The 21916-nt window shown below is 35.6% G+C and overlaps 1 protein-coding gene across 1 annotated transcript in view; it reads right to left on the bottom strand.

The window, feature by feature from the left end:
- LOC107549675 (cation-independent mannose-6-phosphate receptor-like) overlaps positions 1 to 21684 on the bottom strand; it is a 31198-nt gene extending 9514 nt beyond the window's left edge. Inside the window, 31 exon segments of the mRNA XM_016230850.1 lie at positions 162 to 374; positions 459 to 721; positions 1126 to 1257; positions 1479 to 1605; positions 2313 to 2509; positions 2581 to 2714; positions 2802 to 2905; positions 2983 to 3113; positions 4065 to 4244; positions 4405 to 4548; positions 4658 to 4934; positions 6950 to 7120; positions 7203 to 7304; positions 7454 to 7630; positions 7726 to 7885; positions 8791 to 8906; positions 9111 to 9288; positions 9465 to 9615; positions 10950 to 11237; positions 11561 to 11707; positions 12654 to 12812; positions 14541 to 14644; positions 14729 to 14915; positions 16247 to 16406; positions 16490 to 16592; positions 16914 to 17025; positions 17239 to 17371; positions 17870 to 17968; positions 19232 to 19251; positions 21050 to 21189; positions 21489 to 21684. Of these exon segments, the coding sequence (XP_016086336.1) occupies positions 162 to 374; positions 459 to 721; positions 1126 to 1257; positions 1479 to 1605; positions 2313 to 2509; positions 2581 to 2714; positions 2802 to 2905; positions 2983 to 3113; positions 4065 to 4244; positions 4405 to 4548; positions 4658 to 4934; positions 6950 to 7120; positions 7203 to 7304; positions 7454 to 7630; positions 7726 to 7885; positions 8791 to 8906; positions 9111 to 9288; positions 9465 to 9615; positions 10950 to 11237; positions 11561 to 11707; positions 12654 to 12812; positions 14541 to 14644; positions 14729 to 14915; positions 16247 to 16406; positions 16490 to 16592; positions 16914 to 17025; positions 17239 to 17371; positions 17870 to 17968; positions 19232 to 19251; positions 21050 to 21189; positions 21489 to 21607 (4728 nt within the window). The 5' untranslated portion in view covers positions 21608 to 21684.
- Positions 21685 to 21916: the final 232 nt, after the last annotated feature.

Below are 21916 nucleotides of genomic sequence, written 5' to 3' on the forward strand. Positions count from 1 at the left end.
ACAATAATAATAGTAATAGTATTTTACAGTTCAATAAAGTAGAATTACAATACTAATTAATGGCTGTTATAATTTTTCAAATGTTAAACCATTCGTAGTACGTTTTAGGTCTGTAGATCAAGGAAAGTGGAGTTCACTATTGTACTGATGCATTTACTCACAACTGGATCTCCATCAACAGGATCCATGCACACAGCGGCCCCTGGAGGACAGTTGACCCCTGGGATGGGGTTGAGGGGCTGGCAGATGTTGATGTAGAAATCAGGAGACTTGCCCCTGCCTAAATCCTCGTTGATCGCTGTGTAGTAACCAGTGAGATGGATCAGAGGACTGAGGTCAATCTGGTTGGTACCGTTCCAAACAGAGCACTTCACCTGCAGAGAAGAGACACTGAATTTGTTGCAGGTTCAACTGAAGCGAGGTTTAGAGAATCGAAAACCTTAAAGACTTCCTGTTACCTGTTGTTCGCAAACCAGAGGAGTGTGCCAGGAGAAAAAGTGAGTACAAGTGTTGTCATCCGAGTACACCAGCACGGGTTCATCTGTACCTCCTCCCTCAGACTTGCAGACGAAGCTGAAGATGCTCTTGTGTTTGAGGGAAGGGTTGGCGGCACACGTGTCTCCATCCTCATAGGTGAGCTCCACCACCTGATCCTTATACACCAGCTGCCGTGTGGTTTTCCCACCACTTATGGCCATCTGAGTGTCTTTGATGCACACGGCTGCAGCAAAAAACATCTCAACATTACTGTACAAAGTCTTTTTTTTTTTTTTTTTTGCTTAGGGCCTAAATCTTAAAACATGACGAATAATGCAAAAAAAAAGCACAAACAAAACTACTTTTATATATAAAAAATACACAGAAAATAGTGTCTATATATAAAAAAAGTGTCTAAAGTGACAAAATGTAGTGAAAAAAATGATTGTATATTGTATATAAAATTAAATACATTTACATTATATATACATACATATATACACACATTTTTAAAAGTTCATTTAAGTTTATTACAGTATATATATCAGATACATAGATATAGACCCTGTTATGTAATATTATTATATACATAAAATATATATAAATATATTTTACACACTAAATGAAAGGTACAAAGGAAATATATACCTGTTCCAGGGGCACAACCAGCATTGGCTACATCTCCACATACATTCAGTCTGAACATCTTCCTATGGGCTGAGGGATCATAGACTGTATAGCCACCTGTCCGACTGAGGGCATTAAGGTCAAAGAGATGACCTGTGGAAACCAAGCACAAGCACAGTACATCTCAGACTGATTTAGGAACAAACATAAAATTAGAGCGTGTGAAAACACTCTTGCCGTTATTCGGGCTATTTGTATGCAATTACATGACACTGTTATGAGCAGACAGGAAGTGTTTGGATAAGATGATTCAGTTGTTCTGGTTCGGAATAATTGTGTATTTAGCGTGAGTGAGGCTCATGTGGGTGACTCACCTGTGGCTGGATTTGTGACTTTACAGTCTCCGTGTTCTGTGCTGTTGAGAGGACAGGCTGCAGCAGTGAACCACACAAAGCTATAGACACAGTTGTCCAGAGTCGTGATCAGAGTAGGTTCAGAGTCCTGCAGAGAGACAGACAGAAAGCCAGAGAGACAGACAAGGAGAGGATGGCATTATGATCACTGTATAATAGTTTTATACTTATTATATAATAATATTTGCATATTTATTATAACTTTAGGTCGATACGATTTTTTAAAAATTGTTTTTGAAAAGTCTCTTATGGTCACCAAGGCTGCATTACACTGTTTTTTATTTTAATATAATTTAAAATTTAATTTATTTCTGTGATAGAAAAGCTGAATTTTCAGCATCATTACTCCAGTCTTCAGTGTCACATGATCCTTCAGAAATCATTCTAACATGCTGATTTGCAGCTCAAGAAACATTTCTTATTATTATCAATGTTTAAAACAGTTGTGCTGCTTAATATTTTTGTGGAAACTGTGATACATTTTTTTCAGGATCGTTTGATGAATAGAAAGTTTAAAAGAATAGCATTTATTTGAAATAGAAATCTTTTATAACATTATAAAAGTCTTCACTGTCACTTTGGATTAATTTAATGCATTCTTGCTGAATAAAAGTATTTCTTTAAAAAAACTAAACAATTCGAACTAACCCCACGGTAGTGTGTGTTTATTAAAATATTCATAAAAATATTAGTTATAAAAAAAAATAATTAAACAGTAGTTAGTCTATAGTAATTATGTTTACTTCAGAACATGCAAGTTTGAGTCTATAGAGAAAAGGATAAATAACCACAGACCACTTTGTCTGGTTCGCATCTGAAATGAATAATGGTGGTCCGGTTTCTCTTGCCATCAGGACAGGCTTGTCCGTTGGTGTACTTCAGAATCAGGATGTTATTATCCCACTGTGGACCCGCCTCTGCTTCCCCCAGATTCACATACTTATCTCCATCCTTCAGACAGGCCGCAGCGCTAGACGGGCAGCTCCACAAACCTGAAACAAACACCAGTTATAAATCCTATGCTGACTGGTCAATATGCTCTAGCTGTGCTGCTACAACTCACCGGTCTGAGGCACCAGAGACTTGCACACATTGATATAGTAACGCTGCTTCTGATTGGTCGCTTCTGGCACAACAATCCAATTGGATTTGTGCAGTGCCAGCGAGGATAGATCGTAGGAGTGGCCACTGCCATCACTGCCAGACAGAGAGGAGGTTATAGGTCATTTAAACAGTTATATCATGTGTTGGGAGCAAATGCATAAGCATAAAGGTTCCTCTCACTTGTAGGAGCAGGTTGTGGTTTTGAAGGAAGGACAGGCCAAAGCTGTGTGCCATTCAAACAGATATGTGCAGTCTGCAGACTCCTTTATGAACACCGGCTTACCCTGATGAACAAAGGAAAACATTCAGAAAATTTATTTAACTTCTTAATAAACTCATTCATTGGCTGAAAGGAACTCACAGGATTCTTGCTGTGGTCGCAGGAGAAGAGAATAGCCGTGGATCGCTCGTAAATCTTGTGGCACTTTTCCCCATTCGTGTAGTTGATCATTATAATCCCATCATCAAATGTGATGTTTTGATTGGCTAAGCCTGCAAAGGAGCATGGAAACGGTTAAAGGAATAGTTCACCCAAAAATGAAAATCTGCTGAGCATTGACTCACCCTCAGGCCATCCAAGATGTAGATGAGTTTGTTTCTTCATCGGAACATAATTGGAAAAATTAAGCATTACATCACTTGCTCTCCTATGGATCCTCTGTAGTGAATGGTGCCGTCAGAATGAGAGTCCAAACAGCTGATAAAAACATCACAATAATCCACACCACTCCAGTCCATTAATTAACGTCTTGTGAAACTAAAAGCTGCATGTTTGCAATAAACCAATCAAGGCATTTTGATTTTAAACGTCGCTATTGGCCAAAATATGAGTCCATAATAATGCTTCCTCTAGTGAGGAATCCAACAACATACTTGTTTAGAATGGTTTTAACTTATAAACTGTGCTTGATCTGTGCATATTTCTCCTCTGATTCAGACAAGACGACTTTGTCACTGGAGAAAGCAATATTATGGATAGAGGATTTGTATTTTAGCCATAAGAAATGGTTTGAAGTGAAAAATAATTATGATGGATTTGTTTATAACAAACATGCAGCTTTTCACTTCACAATATGTTAATTGATGGACTGGAGTGAAAGAAACTTATTTCTTCTTAATATAAATGTTGAATAGAGTTGTGGTGCTTAATTTATTTATTTTTTCTCCAAATATTGGTTTCAAGTTACTTGAAAAAGATTACTTTTTTTACTTGCAGCAACAAGGTTACATAAATCCTGTGCAGCTAAATAATGATTCATTTTAGTTTTTTTTAAATATAATTTAACTATAAACATTTATAGACATTGCTATCACACTATGAATCTTAAGATAGATTATAGTTTATATGTACATATCCAGTCATGACACCAATTTGCTCTATATTTGTGGAAAGTGCCATGGATAAAAATTTATTTGCACTTAAGAGAGAAACTATGCACTTGCTTACAGGACTGTCATCACACTGGAAGATGATTCGTGTGGAGTAACGTCCTAAACCGCACTTGTCCCCATTCAGATAAACAATACTGATGGAGCCATCTGCTGCTGCCTGCAGGCTGGACTGCACGTATCCCAGATTTACACCTCTGCCTTTCAGCTGGCCACATGCCCCAATTGCTCCAGCTGCCAACAACATATTAGTTTACTGTGCGGCCATTCAGACCAGCACTACTGCTCCAGCTCTTGGTTGGTGTTACAAACAGAAAATTAATCTCAAAGTACCAGGCTAAAAACAGGAAGACATTTCAAAAGAGTCTGTGAATATCGTTCCAGAGACACTTACCAGGGCAGCCCTGGACACGAGGCAGCGGTTTACACACACTGATGTAAAACTTTTGAAAGCGGGCCTGATCTGAGGTGTCCAGAGGAACGTAATACTCGTCATCCAGACTGAGGTCACTCAAGTCATACTCTCTACCTTGTATATCTGGAAATGCAAGACAGCTTGAGTTTGGTAACAAAATGGTGATAGTAATGGTGCAGAAAATGACACCCTTCAGCATTAAAAGCATGTTTTTGTGCACAGGAAAGCTTACCCATGACTTGGCAATCCACAGGAGCAGGTTCACAGGCTAGCGCAGTGGAAAGCTCGAAGAACACATCGTGGGTTACGTGTGTAGTTGTGCCCAGCTCTTCCTGTATAAGCCTCAGAGAAGGTGGGTTGGCCTTCTGATCACACACAAAATTTATGATGAAGGTGTCTTCGGTACCTACAGTACAGATGGGAAACAGGGTAAAAAATGGATTCAGTCCAGGGCGGAACAATGTCAACTTTATGCAAGACTCTAGAATACTTGATTCCGATTGGACAGTCTTGGCATTCAAAGATTATGCATTATGATCCTAAACCATATGTTGGACCGCTGTCCCTGGCAATTCATTTCCTGCAAAGCTATGCTAGTTTTGTCACCTTTCTATCACCCTAACATGATCATGTAAGGTACAATGAAATACAATACTACATACACTACCATTAAAAAATCTGGGGTCAGTAAGAATTATTATTATTTTTTAAAGAAATTAATATAAATTGATCAAAGGTGACAATAAATACACATTACAAAAGATGTCCATTTCAAATAATTGCTTGCTCTTTTGAATCCTGAAAAAAATACAATTATTAATATATATATAAATCGGTTTCCACAAAAATATTAAGCAGCAAAACTGTTTTTAACATGGACAACAATAAGAAATGTATGTAACTATAAGAAATAAGAAATTGAGCAGCAAATCAGCATATTAGAATGATTTCTGAAGGATCATGTGACACTGAAGACTGGAGTAATGATGCTGAAAATTCAGCTTTGTCATCACAGGAATAAATTAAACTTTAAAATATATAAAAATAGGGAAGTCATTTTGTAATTATTGTAATAATATTTCACAATATTATTCTATTTACTTTGTTTTTAATCAAATTAATGCAGCCGTGGTGAACATAAGAGACTTATTTCAAAAACATGAAATCTTACAGACCCCAAACATATGAATAGTAGTGTACACGACAGAGTAAATGTACAATAAAAAGGAATTAGGGATGTTCATTTCGGTTATTTTTCCTAACCGACAACCGACGTTCGTTAACCGATTATTAACCGTTTTGTTGTTAAAATTAACAAGATTATTTTAAATTCGAATTTAATTAAATTCGAAAGGATACATGTCTGTGACCGGTTAAAAAAATACTAACATTTGTTTCCCGGGGATTAATTTTAGGCTACATGCGCAAAAAGCAGCAAACAACAGAACATGAGGATTCACGTGACCATCATATCACATCACGCACCTGCAGCGCTTCTGCGAGCGGAGAAAAACATCATAAAGCTAGGCTATAGGCCTATAGCTATATACAGTGGGTACGGAAAGTATTCAGACCCCCTTAAATTTTTCACTCTTTGTTATATTGCAGCCATTTGCTAAAATCATTTAAGTTAATTTTTTTCCCCTCATTAATATACACACAGCACCCCATATTGACAGAAAAACACAGAATTGTTGGCATTTTTGCAGATTTATTAAAAAAGAAAAACTGAAATATCACATGGATCACAAGTATTTAGACCCTTTGCTCAGTATTTAGTAGAAGCAGCCTGTTCATTATCATAATAAAATAGTCAGTCAAACATACCGAAAAAAAAAACACACTGCTCCGTTCAAATATGTAGTAAAATCTGTGCCGTTAAGCGCTATCACCGTACCGCCGTGATGTTATGCAAACCATGTTGTTTTAAGTGGATATTGGAACGCGAGTGAAGGAGGCTACATAATAAATATTTTGTATGTATTATACATTCAAATACGTCGCGAATATATGGAAACATTTAATTTTGTGTCGAATGAGACGCAACGTTGGTTTCAGTTTCGTTTTAGCCTAAATGAATTTGTTTTGGCTTGTCGTTTAGCTATAGCTTCTTATATTTTTAATTCTTGTTCTTTTCTAAATACTGTTAATTGAAATTATTTGTTGTGGACCGAGGGGTTGTGGAAACTAATTTTTCATGATTTTTTGATGAATAAAAATTTATTATTTGAAACAAAATTTTTAGTAACATTAAAACTGTTTTTACTTTCATTGTAATCCATCAATTGAATGCATCCTTTGTGGATAAAAAAAAGAAGTATTAATTTCTTTCAAAAGTACTGACCCCAAATGTTTGAAAAGCAGTGACTGAATAAATAAAGAAAGAAAGGAGGAAAGAATTACTGACAATGAGTTACTGAATCTACTGAGAGTCCCAGTTTCATTTCATCAGTCATCCACGGCCATTTATTATTGGGTCTCTGTTTAAGTATGGATACTGATGTACCGGAAGCTGACATCATACTGAAATCAACTTCTGTATCGATCCATCCCCTACTCAAGAGCATTTGAAAGATTTTAAAGTGCTTCTTACGACAAAGTCTTTCCCATGAGCATTGACGTGGTATCCGTTTTCTGAAGCCAGTGGTTTCAGGTTGAACTCAAAGCCAGTGTTGGGATCTTTCACTGAGCAGGTCTGTAGATAAATGACAAGAGAAATAAGAAAATCTTCTCGATTCTGTCAAAGTCATTGATTTTGTGCGAACATTAAGGTTGACCTGATTGGTGTCCTCAACGGTTGAGATGGCGCAGGCTGCTTCTGTGTCCCAAACAAAGTCAACGGTGCAGTTCTGGTTCATCAAAAAGCGAGGACCAGATGGCTAAAGAAAAAAGACCAAAAAAAAATACTGTTCTCATATTGTTCACATTGTCACGGATTTATAAAAATATTTTTTATAAAATAAATTATTTTACAAATAAGCCTTATAGCAACAATTAAAATAAGAGAGAAAGGTCAGGAATGACTCACTGCTGTCCCAGATGAGCAGACGAAGTGGATACGAGTTGTGTAAGTGGTCATAACTCCATCTGCTTCACACACTGAGCCATTAGTGTACACCAACATTAGTTGGTTCTCTTCTTCGATCACCGGCCCCTTCTTAGCAATACCCAAGTTGCTGATCTCTACCTTCTCAGACAGGCCTTCCTGCTCGAGTAACATGTACACATACATTTGCTGTCAGTGGTGCAGTTTTTTGTATTTCATCATGTCATTCCAGTGTTCACAGCCAGCAAACTAACCTTGTCAGCCTCAAATTTCACCTCACAGACAGAAGCTTTCCTGTCACAGCCAGGCACGGCTTTAAGTGGCTGGCATATATTGATGTAGTATTTCCTCGGGCCGCTGGGGTCAGAGGTTTGCATGGCCTGCCAGTTCCTACCGCCATTAGATACTGCCAAACTGCAGAGAGGAAGGAAACAAGAGATTTACTGGAGAGTCATTGCTGTTAACATTGTCTAGCTTTTTGATACTAGCACTTGTTCGGATGCTGTCAAACACGCATAATGGAGTGATAACACTACCTGAGAAATTATCAGGATTAACAGTGCATTTATATCTAATAATCATATCTAGTATCCAAATGTCCATATCTAGTATCAAATGTCTCCACTATGACAGAGAAGGCTACATCCAAAAAGTGAGATTGGGTTAAAAATTAATTAATTAAATAAAATAAAAAAATCAGTTAGAGTAAGCCATGTTGAACTTTTTTTTATATAAAACTTTTTTTATATAACATTTTTTCATGGGGAAAAAAATAGTTACCTAAACTTAATAATACATTTGAAAATAATAAATTCTCAGTACAAAATAAACCAAATTTACAAAAAAGCACCCTGAATGATCAAAGTCAACATTTTAACCTAACGCTACAATAAAAGCATTATTTTTGCTAAACATTGAAATATTTCAATTTACATCAATTAGGACATTTCTATATAAAAATATATATTTTTATCTTAAAATATTGACTCTTATTTCTCTCCTTATTTCTTATATCTCCTATATTTAATATACAGAGACAAATACAAGCCATTCAAAGGTTGCTTCACCCACAAATAAAAAAAATAAATGGCACTATTCGTTTAGCCATCCCGAACAGCAACACTGGCTCAACCGATGACATGAGTTTGGGATGGGACTACTTGTTTACCAAATCAATGGCAGATGGAGGAAGTATTTAGTAAACTAAAGGATTAGTGTGTTATTTATGCAGCTCTAGTGGCACCAAACACACTATACATTTAATATTTAACAGGACAAATATTTCTAGGGCACATGAGTCTTGAGAAAGGCAAGCTAACCTGGACAGGTCGTACTGCTGCAGTGTTTTGGGGTCTGTTACAACACACTCATGTGGTCTCTCAGGACAGGCGTAGGAAGTGTACCATTTGAAGTTATAAGTGTACTCATCTTCTTTCTGGAGAAAAATGGTCATAAATAAAGGACATTTTTGGCTTGCAGACAAAATAAAAGCTTTATAGGAATAAGAAGGCGTGTCCAATGCAAAGCTTAATGCTTAACACACAAGCCCTTCATGCTAAGGGTAGCATTACTTGAGTACATGCTAAAAATATTTTTGTGTGTTAACTGCACAAACAGAACAAAGAAGCAGGTGCGATACCTGAAACTCAGGTTTTCCTGGACCAGCCTCTCTGTCACAGAGGAAGGAGATGTGTGTGGAACGCTGCGTGTGCTGCTTGTCGTTGTACTGAGAGCCGTTTCTGTAGGTCAACTGTATCATGCCATCATAGTAGGAAAGCCTGGAGTTAAACTCGCCGAGATTCCAAGAGCTTGTGCCACTGCAGAGACAGAACAAAAATCGTTAGCTCCGCCAACAGTGAAAACTTATTGGGTCAAAAATCATGCACGTCACAGCTGCATGTTAAACATCAAATATGTTACGATTCCATTGCTTTATATCACACTTACAGAGAAGACAATATAAACGTGTCGCATCACACAAAAGCGAACTTACCTCTGGTCAACTTGACAGGCCCCTGCTGTTTCTGGACACTGTGCGACCTTCACATTGCCACACACATTGACGAAGTAGTCATACTTGTCAACGGACATGTTATAATAACCTCCACTAGGTTTCTGAAGCGGGGACAAGTCAAACGAAATTCCTGCAAAGAAAAAGAAGCACATTTAAAAACAGCCCAATAAAAGGCAAACAAACATAATAACCTGCCTAAAATGAAACAGTTTTACAATACAAATAATTAGATATTATTATACAGTATATATATATATACATATACATATACATATATATATGTATGTAAGCCTACAGATCAGAAACCATTTTTGTAAAATAAAATTAAATAAAATAATTTAAATTTAGTGTAGTTTAGTTAAATTAAAAACTAAAACAAACTAAAAGTAAATGGCCACAATATATGTGTTTTTGCATAGACAAATATTCACATGAAGGAATAATCTGGTAGGAGAGAAGATGCAGATTATACAGAATTATGACACACAACAGATACAGTAACTTTGTTGTACCAGTGTAGTTTACTCAAATTAAAAGTATGAAAAAGAATTTCCAGTAACTGAAATAAAAACAAACTTCACAAATATGAGAAATATCTTAAATAAGTTTGTCAAAGTCCTAAAATTACTAAAACTGAAAAAATCACATAATTACTAAGATAAACTAAAATTTAAATGAAAACTGAAAATATAAAAATTCTATATACAGTGGGGAAAAAAAGTATTTAGTCAGCCACCAATTGTGCAAGTTCTCCCACTTAAAAAGATGAGAGAGGCCTGTAATTTTCATCATAGGTATACCTCAACTATGAGAGACAAAATTAGAAAAAAAATCCAGAAAATCACATTGTAGGATTTTTAAAGAATTTATTTGCAAATTATGGTGGAAAATAAGTATTTGGTCAATAACAAAATTTCATCTCAATACTTCATATACATATACATATATATATGTATGTAAGCCTACAGATCAGAAACCATTTTTGTAAAATAAAATAAAATAAAATTTTTAATTTAGTGTAGTTTAGTTAAATTAAAAACTAAAACAAACTAAAAGTAAATGGCCACAATATATGTGTTTTTGCATAGACAAATATTCACATGAAGGAATAATCTGGTAGGTGAGAAGATGCAGATTATACAGAATTATGACACACAACAGATACAGTAACTTTGTTGTACCAGTGTAGTTTACTCAAATTAAAAGTATGAAAAAGAATTTCCAGTAACTGAAATAAAAACAAACTTCACAAAAATGAGAAATATCTTAAATAAGTTTGTCAAAGTCCTAAAATTACTAAAACTGAAAAAAAATCACATAATTACTAAGATAAACTAAAATTTAAATGAAAACTGAAAATATAAAAATTCTATATATTAACATACCATGAAAACTGAAAATATACAAATACATCAACAAATACATAATAGTACATGAAGAAACTAAAATACCAATGTCCTGTACCTGCTTGTGGGTTGTCCACCTTGCATTCGTCGCCTTCTGTTTTAGACAGGACGCAGGCTGAAGCGGTGAACCACTCAAACTCATAGATGCAGCCATCACTGGACATGCTCCTCAGGACTGGAGCGCTCTCAACATCCCCAGGCTTACACTTCAGAGTGATGATGGTTTTCACTCTCATGTTCTCCCCGCATTTGTCTCCATTAGTGTAAATGAGTCTGATGTCATCCCCCTCTGCTGCCTTTTGCGGAGAAATCAGGAATTTGCCCAAGTTCATAGTTTTCCCAGTGCCTAAGAGAAGACAATTTGGGTTCGAATGAAATGTCCTGAGTAAGATGGAACAGAAAAAAGGTTTCATTTATATCTAGGATATAATCTCTAATGGTGCACTGACCTACTGCACATATTGCTGCGTCCTCAGGGCAAGATCTGGTCTCCTCGTCTTGGATGATTTTATGACAAACATTGATCAGCTTTCCCATTTCCTAAGAGAAGAAAATTTGGGAGAGAATGAAACGTCCCGAGTAAGACAAAACTGAAAAAAGTTTTTATATTTATATATATATATATATATATATATATATAGAGGAAATAATCTCTAATGGTGCACTGACCTACTGCACATATTGCTGCATCCTCGGGGCAAGATCTGGCCTCCCCCTCTTGGATGATTTTATGACAAACATTGATGTAAAAACGTTTCTTATCAGACTCTGCTGCCTTGGCGCCCACAGCCTCCCAGTTTTGAGATCCCTCGGATTCTGAGAGAAAAACATTTACAATAAGCAACATGAGGTGCTGGTACAATTACTGTTTGAAAAGTTTACAGAAACTTTCATATTTTAGAAAACAGGTTTCAAAGTACGAGCCTGAGATAATATTTTATGGCCCATCAAATGCTAATGATTTATCCTTTAATCCAGCCTGCAATTTTTTTTATATTCAAACGAGATTTTCCACTTACTACATTTTTTGGTTTGGCCTTTTAATGTTACTAATTTCAGTCTGGTCCTCACACAAAGTGCTAAGTATTTTTATAGCGCGTTTTTTTTCTATAAGCTGAATGAATATTTTTGGAGGGTTCCACAGAAATTTTCTTTCTTTTTTTTAGGCGAACTTTTCTTTTAGAAATTAGGCAATTGTTTGGAATGGTGAAGTAAAAATAAATAAATAAATAAATAAATAAATAGGCATAGATTAGTCGGCAAGATTATTTAAAAAAAATTTAATTACCATGTTTATTCAGCTAGGATGATTTAAATGGATCAAAAGTGACTGTAATAACTAGATATGTAATAAGATATGTATAATGGTAATCATACAAATTATATTACAAATAAATACTGTTCTTTGAACTCTCTATCCTTCAAAAAACTCTGGGGGGAAAAAAATTTTTCACAAAAAAATTAAGCAGAACAACTGCCTTCAAATTACGTTTAAAAAAACATTCAAATAGACAAGTTTTCATTTTTAAATTGTAATTTCACAGTATTAAATTTTTTTTTATCTAATAAATACAGCCTTGGTGAGCATAAGAGACTTCTCTTAATAAACATTCAAAAATCGACCCTAAACTTCATAGTGTATTTATTTACTTGTCATTAAATAACTAAAAATAAATCATGAAAATAATAATAAGAAAAAAAGTTTTCATGATCAATCTTTGCCTCCACTTCCCAGAACACAAGTCATTCTGCTCATCTCTACCTGGGTAGCGCGTAAGAGGCGACAGATCATAACGCTTCTTCTTGTGGTCTGTGACTTGACACAGCAGATCTTCCTTCTCCTTCACACATGCGTACGCAGTCTGCCAGTCAAAGTAATACGTGCAGTCAGACTCTCCCGTAAAGTTCGGCTTGCCATACTCTGCAAACCACAAGTCAGCTGTGAGTGAAACATTTTGAAAACCAAATTTCCAACACGAAACAAAGTCATCTAGGTCACATTGTTGCATTTCCTTCCCATTCAAATAAACTTCCACAATCAGTAGCAGGGTTAAAAGAGCAGCGCTGTGTTCTCATCAGCACGTGACTTGACCAGTTACTATGAGAGAGCTGCACGATTCTGGATAAATTGAGAATCACAAAACAATGTGTGACAAAATATTATTGCTGCAGTCTATTTAAAAGTGTTTAATTAATTTGAATGGATTTTAATATACATTATCAGTCAAAAGTTTTTGAACAGTAAGATTTGTAATGTTTGTTAAAGAATTATCTTCTGCTCAGCAATGCCCCCTGCGTTTTTTTTTATCCAAAATACAGCAAAAGTAGTAATATTGCGAAATATTTGTACAAGTTAAAATAACTGCTTTCTATTTGAATATATTTCAAAATGTAATTTATTCCTGTGATCAAAGCTGAATTTTCAGCATCATTACTCCAGTCACATGATCCTTCAGAAATCATTCTGATATGCTGATTGCTGTTCAAGAAACATTTTTTTATTATCATTTTTCAGGATTCTTTGATGAATAGAAAGATCAGCATTTATCTGAAATAAGCTTTTGTAACATTATACACTATGACTATACCATTCAAAAGCTTGGAGTCAGTATTTTTGTATGGGGGGGGTGGGGGGATTATATAAATTAATACTTTTATTTAGCAAGGATCCTTTAAATTGATCTTAAAAGTACGATAAAGACATTTATAATATTACAAAAGATTTCTATTTCAGATAAATGCTGTTCTTCTGAACTTTCTATCAAAGAAACCTGAAAAAAATCTACTCAACTGTTTTCAACATAATAAATGTTTTTTTTAACAGCAAATCAGAATATTAGAATGACTTCTGAAGGATCATGTGACACCTATAGACTGGCGTAATGATGCTAAAAATGTAGCTTTGAGATCACAGGAATAAATTACATTTTAAAATATATTCAAATAGAAAGCAGTTATTTTAAATTGTAAAAATATTTCAAAATGTTACTGTTTTTGCTGTACTTTGGATCAAATAAATGCAGGCTTTGTGATCAGAAGAGACTTCTTTAAAAATATATTCAATACACCAATTTTTCATATTGATGTTATGAAAAAGTTGTTTGAATCAATGATTCAACGACTCACTCATAAACCTACTTCACTTGTTTCATTACTGGATGAATCAGCGTTTTTGAACAATTCTCTTGAATGAATAATTCATTCAATGACAAATACATTTTTAAGTCACTTTTCGCTACCTAGTGGCGAAACAATGCAATCGACATAAAAGTTATTTGAAGCGTAGTTACATTCAAAAGGGGATTTGCTTTATTTTGATTGCTGCCATAGACATCCATATTTATATCTGAACTATAAACTTTCACCCCAGTATTTCTGTGATAATATGAATGAAAGACAGAAATAATACTGTGTAGTTGAAAAGACAGTTTGTGAAGATGCTTCTTAACCAAACATGGCAAGTAACTGCTCTCTCTGTGTCAGCGTCAGTGCGAACACAGATATGAATGATCCGGTAAGACTTGTCAAAGGTTTAACAGACTCGGTTGTCATTTAGAAATGAGATCGCGTGGGTGTCTGAATCGAGATCGCGATCTTTTAACGATTAACCGTGCAGCTCTACTATGAGATGAGTCATTGTGTCACTCACCAGCCGTTGCATTGCACTCAAAGTTAATGATGGTCATGCGCTGGAATCCAGTGCTGCATCTGCTGCCGTCTGGGTAGATTAGCGTGAGATCACCATCTGAATACCTTAAGATATAAAAGAAAAGGATTACGACTGCTCAACAATTTACATTTTCACTGGGTGAATCAGTAACACAAGCTAAGGCGAACCTCAGAGTTTGGTTCTGGAATCTCCCAGCAATCTTCTTCACATCACCCGTGTCCTTGACTTGGCAGGCAGACACGTAACCTTTGACATCACTACACAGTCCAGCATTGGTCTTCTCACACACGTTCAGATAGAAGATATAGGTGTCATTGCCATTTTTGGCCTCAGCCATATAGGGTGTGCCTGAAGCTAAGGATAAACAAAATATGAAGAATGGTAAAGCATTATATTTGTAATATAAATAAATATAATACTCGATCACATCAAGGATGCACCACAACTATACGTACTTGTTATTGAAGAATGGTTTTGTGTTTTTGCTAAACTGTATGAAGTCCTGGGAACACCTTAACGCATGTTTCATGATGTTTACAGTGAGTTTTAGTATACTTGTTCTCAATGTTCTTGTTCTAGTTTGCCTTCAGTGGGAAAAACAAACTCTATATCTAACAAACTGCCGTGTGATTTATCCAAGTACCAAAACAAAAGAGTATGATGGAAACACCATGTTATTTCAACCAAGTACCATGCCAATGTCTTGCTTTGCATTTTTTTTTTTTTCACTGAGAAGAACCATGGAAATACCATGTTTTTTTTGGACGTTTTTAGACATTTTACCATGGTCATCTCTAAAGTTCAATGAAGTAACATGTAAATACCACAGTAAATTAATATGCGTCAATGCCATGGTATTAGTGTTACTTTAGTATTTTTTATATACTATTACAGTATTTATTAATATTTTAAATGAGCTTTAATTTTAAGTTTTAGTAATTTTGTTATGTGCTTTTGTCAATTTGTATTTTTTTTTTGATGTAGCTTTAATGTATTTTTTTCAGCTTTAGTATGTCATTTTAGTACTTCAAAAATGTTTTAATTTATTTTATTTCAGTTAGTTGGCAAAATGTTACTATCACTTAAGTTTAAGTCAAGTCAAGTCACCTTTATTTATATAGCGCTTTTAACAATACAAATTGTGTCAAAGCAACTGAACAGCATTAATTAGGAAAATAGTGTCAATAATGCAAAATGACAATAGTTAACACTCATTTTTCAGTTAAACTTCATCATTGAATTCAGTGACGTCATCATCCAGCTCAGTTCAGTTTAAATAGTATCTGTGCAATCATTTGCAATCAAGTCAACGATATCGCTGGAAATGAAGTGTCCCCAACTAAGCAAGCCAGAGGCGACAGCGGCAAGGAACCAAAACTCCATCGGTGACAGAATGGAGAAAAAACCTTGGGAGATACCAGGCTCAGTCGGGGGGCCAGTTCTCCTCTGACCAGACAAAACCAGCAGTTCAATTTCAAGTTTTCATTTAATATTTATCTAATATTTTATTTTATTTCAATTAACATAAATTACTTTTAATATTCCCACTGTACAATGACACTGGGATATCTATGGTTTGTTCAGTTAGTCATTAAACACCATATCAAATCCATCATCACACCATTCTTTCCACAGAAACAACATTTACATCATTGCCTCTTACTAAACTAATAGAGTTAACTCACGGTTGTGTGTCAGGGGAGTAAGGTCAATGGAGATGTCGTGCTGTTTGCTGGTCAGCGTGCAGCTTTGACTCTCCAGGTAATCTCTGTGGCAGGCGTACTCAGTCACCCACTCAAACTCATACCGACAGTTCAAGTTGCTGATCATCTTAGGGTTACTTCCCTGATAAACCATTGAGAAAACTGTGAGATGACCGAGTATAGTAGGTATACTGCAATGAAATGAAACACTAGGCATCTTCTTACCGCCTGCCTTGCGGATGGACAAATGAATGTAATCGTCACTGCTGGACTGTGGCCATTACAGAAGGCTGGGCTTTCTTTGACTCCCTCGTACCGCAGCCTTAGTCTGAAAAAGAGAGTATCAGTTATGCTGCTGCTCCAGTTTTCTACATTGATAGTAAGTGTTTCTTGAGCACCAAATCTGCATATTGCAATGATTTCTGAAGGATCATCTGACACTGAAGTAATGGCTGCTAAAAATTCGGCTTTGCATCACAGGAGTAAGTTACATTTTAAAATATATTAAAATAGAAAACAATTATTTGATGATATAATAATGTTTCACATTATTACTGTTGGTGAGCATAAACGTACCAATCGCAAACTTTTGAATGGTAGTGTAAAAGCATCAGCCTAATAACTAATTAGCTATTAAATTAGCACATACTTGTCATTTGAGAGCAGCTCAAGCTGATGAACAGGCTGACCCATATCGAAGGAGCCGTCGCCAGAGGTGAGACAGGCTGCAGATCCCTCGGGACACAGGCTTCCAGCACGGTCTGGACGGACAAACATCATCCAAGTTATTTGCGTTGCACTTCCAAATGCTTTAGTTGTTTAAATAATAACCTGCTCGGACGCTTTGCAGATTGTTTTGTGTGATAAAGCAGCTACTGTATATAATCAAAACGTTTGTTGACTGGGCAAAACTCTTATAAAGCCCATACACTGTGTCCAAAAAAATAAATAAATAAAAGTTTACAGAAACTCACTTAGACTTCTGCATATATTAATGTAGAAATCAATTTCATCATCTGGGTCGTCAACCAGGTAGCCATCTGAGAGTTTTATCAATGGGTTGAGGTCATGCTTCTTTCCATCCGAGTCAAAGACATAGCAGGGGACCTTTAAAAAGAGATCAGCAAATAATGCATTGGGAGGTTTTTTTTTTTTTTAACACCACTCAAGCCATTTCCTGTTTGTTGTAGCATAAATAAGATATTAGGCAAAATAGGCAAATAAAATTTACACTTTGTGAAAATGTTACTGGCGCTTGGATTAGCATAATAATAGAATAATAGGAAAAAAAAGTTGTTTCCCTGAAATTTACAAAACTAATATTTTATTCCAAATCGAGTAGATAATTAAATAAACACTGCGCCGATTTTTACAATAGTTTAATTTTTTTTTTTATTGTTAATCATTCTTTATGCAGATTTTGCATTATTCAAGTTTATTTAGAAATTCACACTGTCAAAATGTTTTGTTCAAGGCTGATGAGTTGAATTTTTTCTCACACTGAGAACAACTGAAACAGCCAAACACACACACTTAAACATTCACACCTTCCTCCACGTTAACGCTCTAACAGAAATGTCATCACGTCTCATCACCTCTACTCACCTCCTTATGTGGTCTAAATTTCTCACGTCTGCAGGCGGCATACGTCCGCCATTCAAAGTAATGCACACACTCAGAGACAGTAACAAACTCAGGTGTGCCCTGTAAAGAAAAAAAATCAGATGTTATCCATAATGTGTGAAAATTATTGGAAATAATGAAAATGTGAAAAATAAATGTTTGCATATAAATAAATAAATATATAAAAAAATTAATATATATATAAATACACACAGAGCAATAACCACAAGCTTTTTTTTTTCCCAGCAAGCTGGTAACACAACAAATGCTGAATGTTACTGCAATAAACTAACACACTCTATATGCAGCTGGACTTTAGTAATAGAAATAAAGTCAAATGTCATTTGTCAATGCACAGCTATGTCGAGCACAAGAACAACAGCCATAATACGTTTGCTTGCCTGTATTCAAACCAAAGTCAACTAAAGTTTACCAGCACATACAAATCAGTAAATGTCTCTGTGCCACCCAACAAAGCAAAAATATTACAGCATGTGATCTGGAGAGGTTAGAAATTCATAGGCCAAATGTCTAGCAGTGCACAACTCATGGGAACAAATAGCATGAGAAGATGACCTAATAAAAACGCACCAATGTGAAAAAAGGTTCTAAAAACATGCCAACTGGAGCCAGAGAAACTACAGCTGACACTTTAGGCCGCTGGAAAACATTTAGCATGCCATGCGTGGAGAAAAAGAATACTAGTGTACTGCACAATATTATACATCATATTAATTTTTTTTTAACTGCTTAAAAAAAACAAAGCACTACATTGTCATGACTTGACCTCAATTTGTTGTTTTATATTAATTTAGTGTGTGCCACTCAATTACTTTAGTAAAATATGAATAAAGAAAAAATTCTCACATGTTTGTGCACGTATGACTGTAAAATGATCTTATTGCAGTCATCAAATAATGAATCAAGAAAAACCAAAATTGCAGGTGACATTATTTCTGGTTCATTCATGATACTCGATATGGAAGGTCATGTCAAGCCCATTGCATTGTGGGATACATCTGCTTTGACAACAAATTTGAGCAATTGTTTTCCGAGCATTTAAAAAAAAATGCATATTGCACACAGTGTGCACACTGACTGCATACTGAAAACATAACTAGAAAGCAGTCTAGTAAAACGCTATTCTGTTTTTCATTCAACTGCTCTGTTCAGGATGTGTTAAATGTTTCGAGAATGCTTTTAACTTTTATTAAGACGGCAAATATAGTTGATGTGATTATGATTTATGCACATGGTGGAGCCTGAAAATTTTAACTACTGCCATTTTAAATACTGTCACTTTGTACTACTGCACCTGCTGCTAGATAACTTTGACCTACTTACTGTGAAACACAAAGATAGGACTGCAGGAACACAAGATAAAGAATACCAGGATATGCGAGCGAGTGTATACACACACTAAAATGAATGCAAACACTTTCAGATGCATCAACACTATTGTGTGTGAAACACACATTACTGGCCCGGAAAGCCCCATAACGGATACACACCAACCACCAAAGTGTGTGACACTGAGAACCAGTACGACTATAATTACCACAATCAACACAGCATGAAACACTACATAAATAGACATTACACAACGGTGTTTGGATGTTTTTCTTACTACGGTACAAAATAACTTCTGTACTCTATGTAACAGTGCTGAAAGCCGCTCATTATGAATATAAGCACACAGATCCTATCAGCATGATCAACATTTTGCAAGTTGCCTTACTTTGTCATATGATCAAATGGTTTGTGATGCAATATCTCCAGTGTTCGTTCTGACAACAAGTGAAATGGATCCCTTTATTTAAATCTAGGGCTAACAGTTACCTCAGAGCCACTATTGGTCAGAGTGTTCAGTTGATAGGTTTGTGTCATATGGAGGTCAGCTGACTAGTTGGATAAGACCAAATAAACAAGCACTCTGTCTGTGCTCTGTCATGCAGCTCTCGCTTATGAGAGCAATGACCATATAACAGCCCTGAGTTGCAGGGTTGTTATCTACTGCGTAGACAAAACATGAAGTATTTATCATACTTACTTCCTATAAAAAGTTTTAATTTTTAACCTGAATATCCAGACTAAGCAAAAAAAAAAACAATCACTTCTTTCTTTGACCAACCCCGAGCGTTTGGGGTGACTTGACTCAATAGGAAATGGTCTCAATCGCATGACCTAAACAATGAAAGAGTGAATCTTGCATGAAAACATGTTAATGTCACATTTCACCCTAAACTTTTAAGAAAAACAGAAAGTTTATATATTTTTATACAATATATTCAAATATATACACTAACACTATCAATCAAAAGTTTTCATTCAGTATTTCTTAAGGATTTAATAATTTTATTCAGCAAGCATTAAATGGATCACAAGTGTCAGTAAACACATTTATTATTTTATCATTTATAAAGATTTTGATTTCAAATAAAGGCTGTTCTTTTGAACTTTCTATCCATCAAAGAACCCTAAAAAAATGTATCATGGTTTCCATAAGACTATTAAGCAGAACAAATGTTTTCAACATTTGAATAAGAAACATAAGAAATGTTTCTTGAGCAGCAAATCAACATATTAGAATGATTTCTGAAGAATCATGTGACACTGAAGACTGGCATCACAGGAATACATTACATTTGAAAATAAAGTTATTTAATTTAACATTATTACGGTTTTTAAGAAATCATACATATTGCATAAATAAAATAAAATCTAGGACCATTAAGACGGCAGTGTCTCATTATTTAATAATGCAAAATGCAATGTAAATTGGCAAACTTACACCATAATAACCAACAAATCAATGAGAATTTAGAGAATCTGAGAATTGTTTTCTTATACAACGTTGGTGATGGTGAAACCAGTGCTACTCTCACAGTTAGTGTCATTATATATCCTAATTAATCAAATAATCAAACAATCAATTTTCTAATCAACATACAGTATAACTGGTAATCATTATCTCGTGACAGAAAGCGGAATATTTAGAAAAAACGTTGAGAAAATGAATATTATTCAATATAAAATCAAATGTATGCTATATTAGAGAAAAGGAGTAACGTACAGGTTTTTAACGATTTTGTTTTATGAACATTGCTGTTGCAGTTTGGGTGTACATCATGCAACATTGGCACATCGATGCATTGCTCTTACCCACTGACTGGAACTGGTCACTCTTCAGCTTGTGGGCACAGACCGCGCTTCCTTTTCCACATTCTGTTTCCGGAGAAGAATCACAGAGCTTCAAAGTGTATGTCACATTGCTGTCTTGGTCAATGGCCTCCCATTTGTAACTTCACACAGACAAAAAGAGAGACACACAATTTCAGCTGACAATATCCATTTGCAAAACCAGCTCAGTGCCTAAATGAATGCATTTCTTTGTCTCAGGTGAGACTAAATATCTGTTATGGTTTTATTAGGTCCAGGTACATAATGCATCCAGGCTAAAGGGCCACAACTATCATTCAAAAAAATATAAAGCAGACCAGATCATATCTAAACACATACAATTCTTTCTAAACCACTGTTTGCATGTTATCCATAAGGGTTTGCCAGCAATGATTAGCATTATGTTTATTTAAGATCTCACCTGCACAGATCCTTGTACCATGGGCTGTCATCCGACCCCACTGCTGATGATACACACTGAAGCAGTATGAAAGTTAACAAACCAGTGGCAGAGATTCCGCAAACCCGCGCAGGACCCATATTTTAGACTAGGAAATAAAAGAGTGCGCACAGTCCGACATGATACAGCAGTCCTTTCTGATTACTGATCATTACCCGTGTAGCAGGAACCACTCACAGTCACATGACGCATGACATGTGGGACGTCACGTGGTGCGCTCCGCTCGAATAAGTAGATTGGCGTCAGCACGGAGAGGACCGTCCTAAATAGGCGTGGCTTCGCTTTTTTCCTTTTCTTTTTACTGTCGTCAAAGTCCCTTTCAAGGCAAGCCTGTTCACTCGGCGGCCATATTTGCAACGCATCCGGGCAGTAGGGATGGCCGATATACC

Source organism: Sinocyclocheilus grahami, unplaced genomic scaffold (genome assembly GCF_001515645.1).
Source record: "Sinocyclocheilus grahami isolate Dianchi unplaced genomic scaffold, SAMN03320097.WGS_v1.1 scaffold378.1, whole genome shotgun sequence".
Taxonomy (NCBI): domain Eukaryota; kingdom Metazoa; phylum Chordata; class Actinopteri; order Cypriniformes; family Cyprinidae; genus Sinocyclocheilus; species Sinocyclocheilus grahami.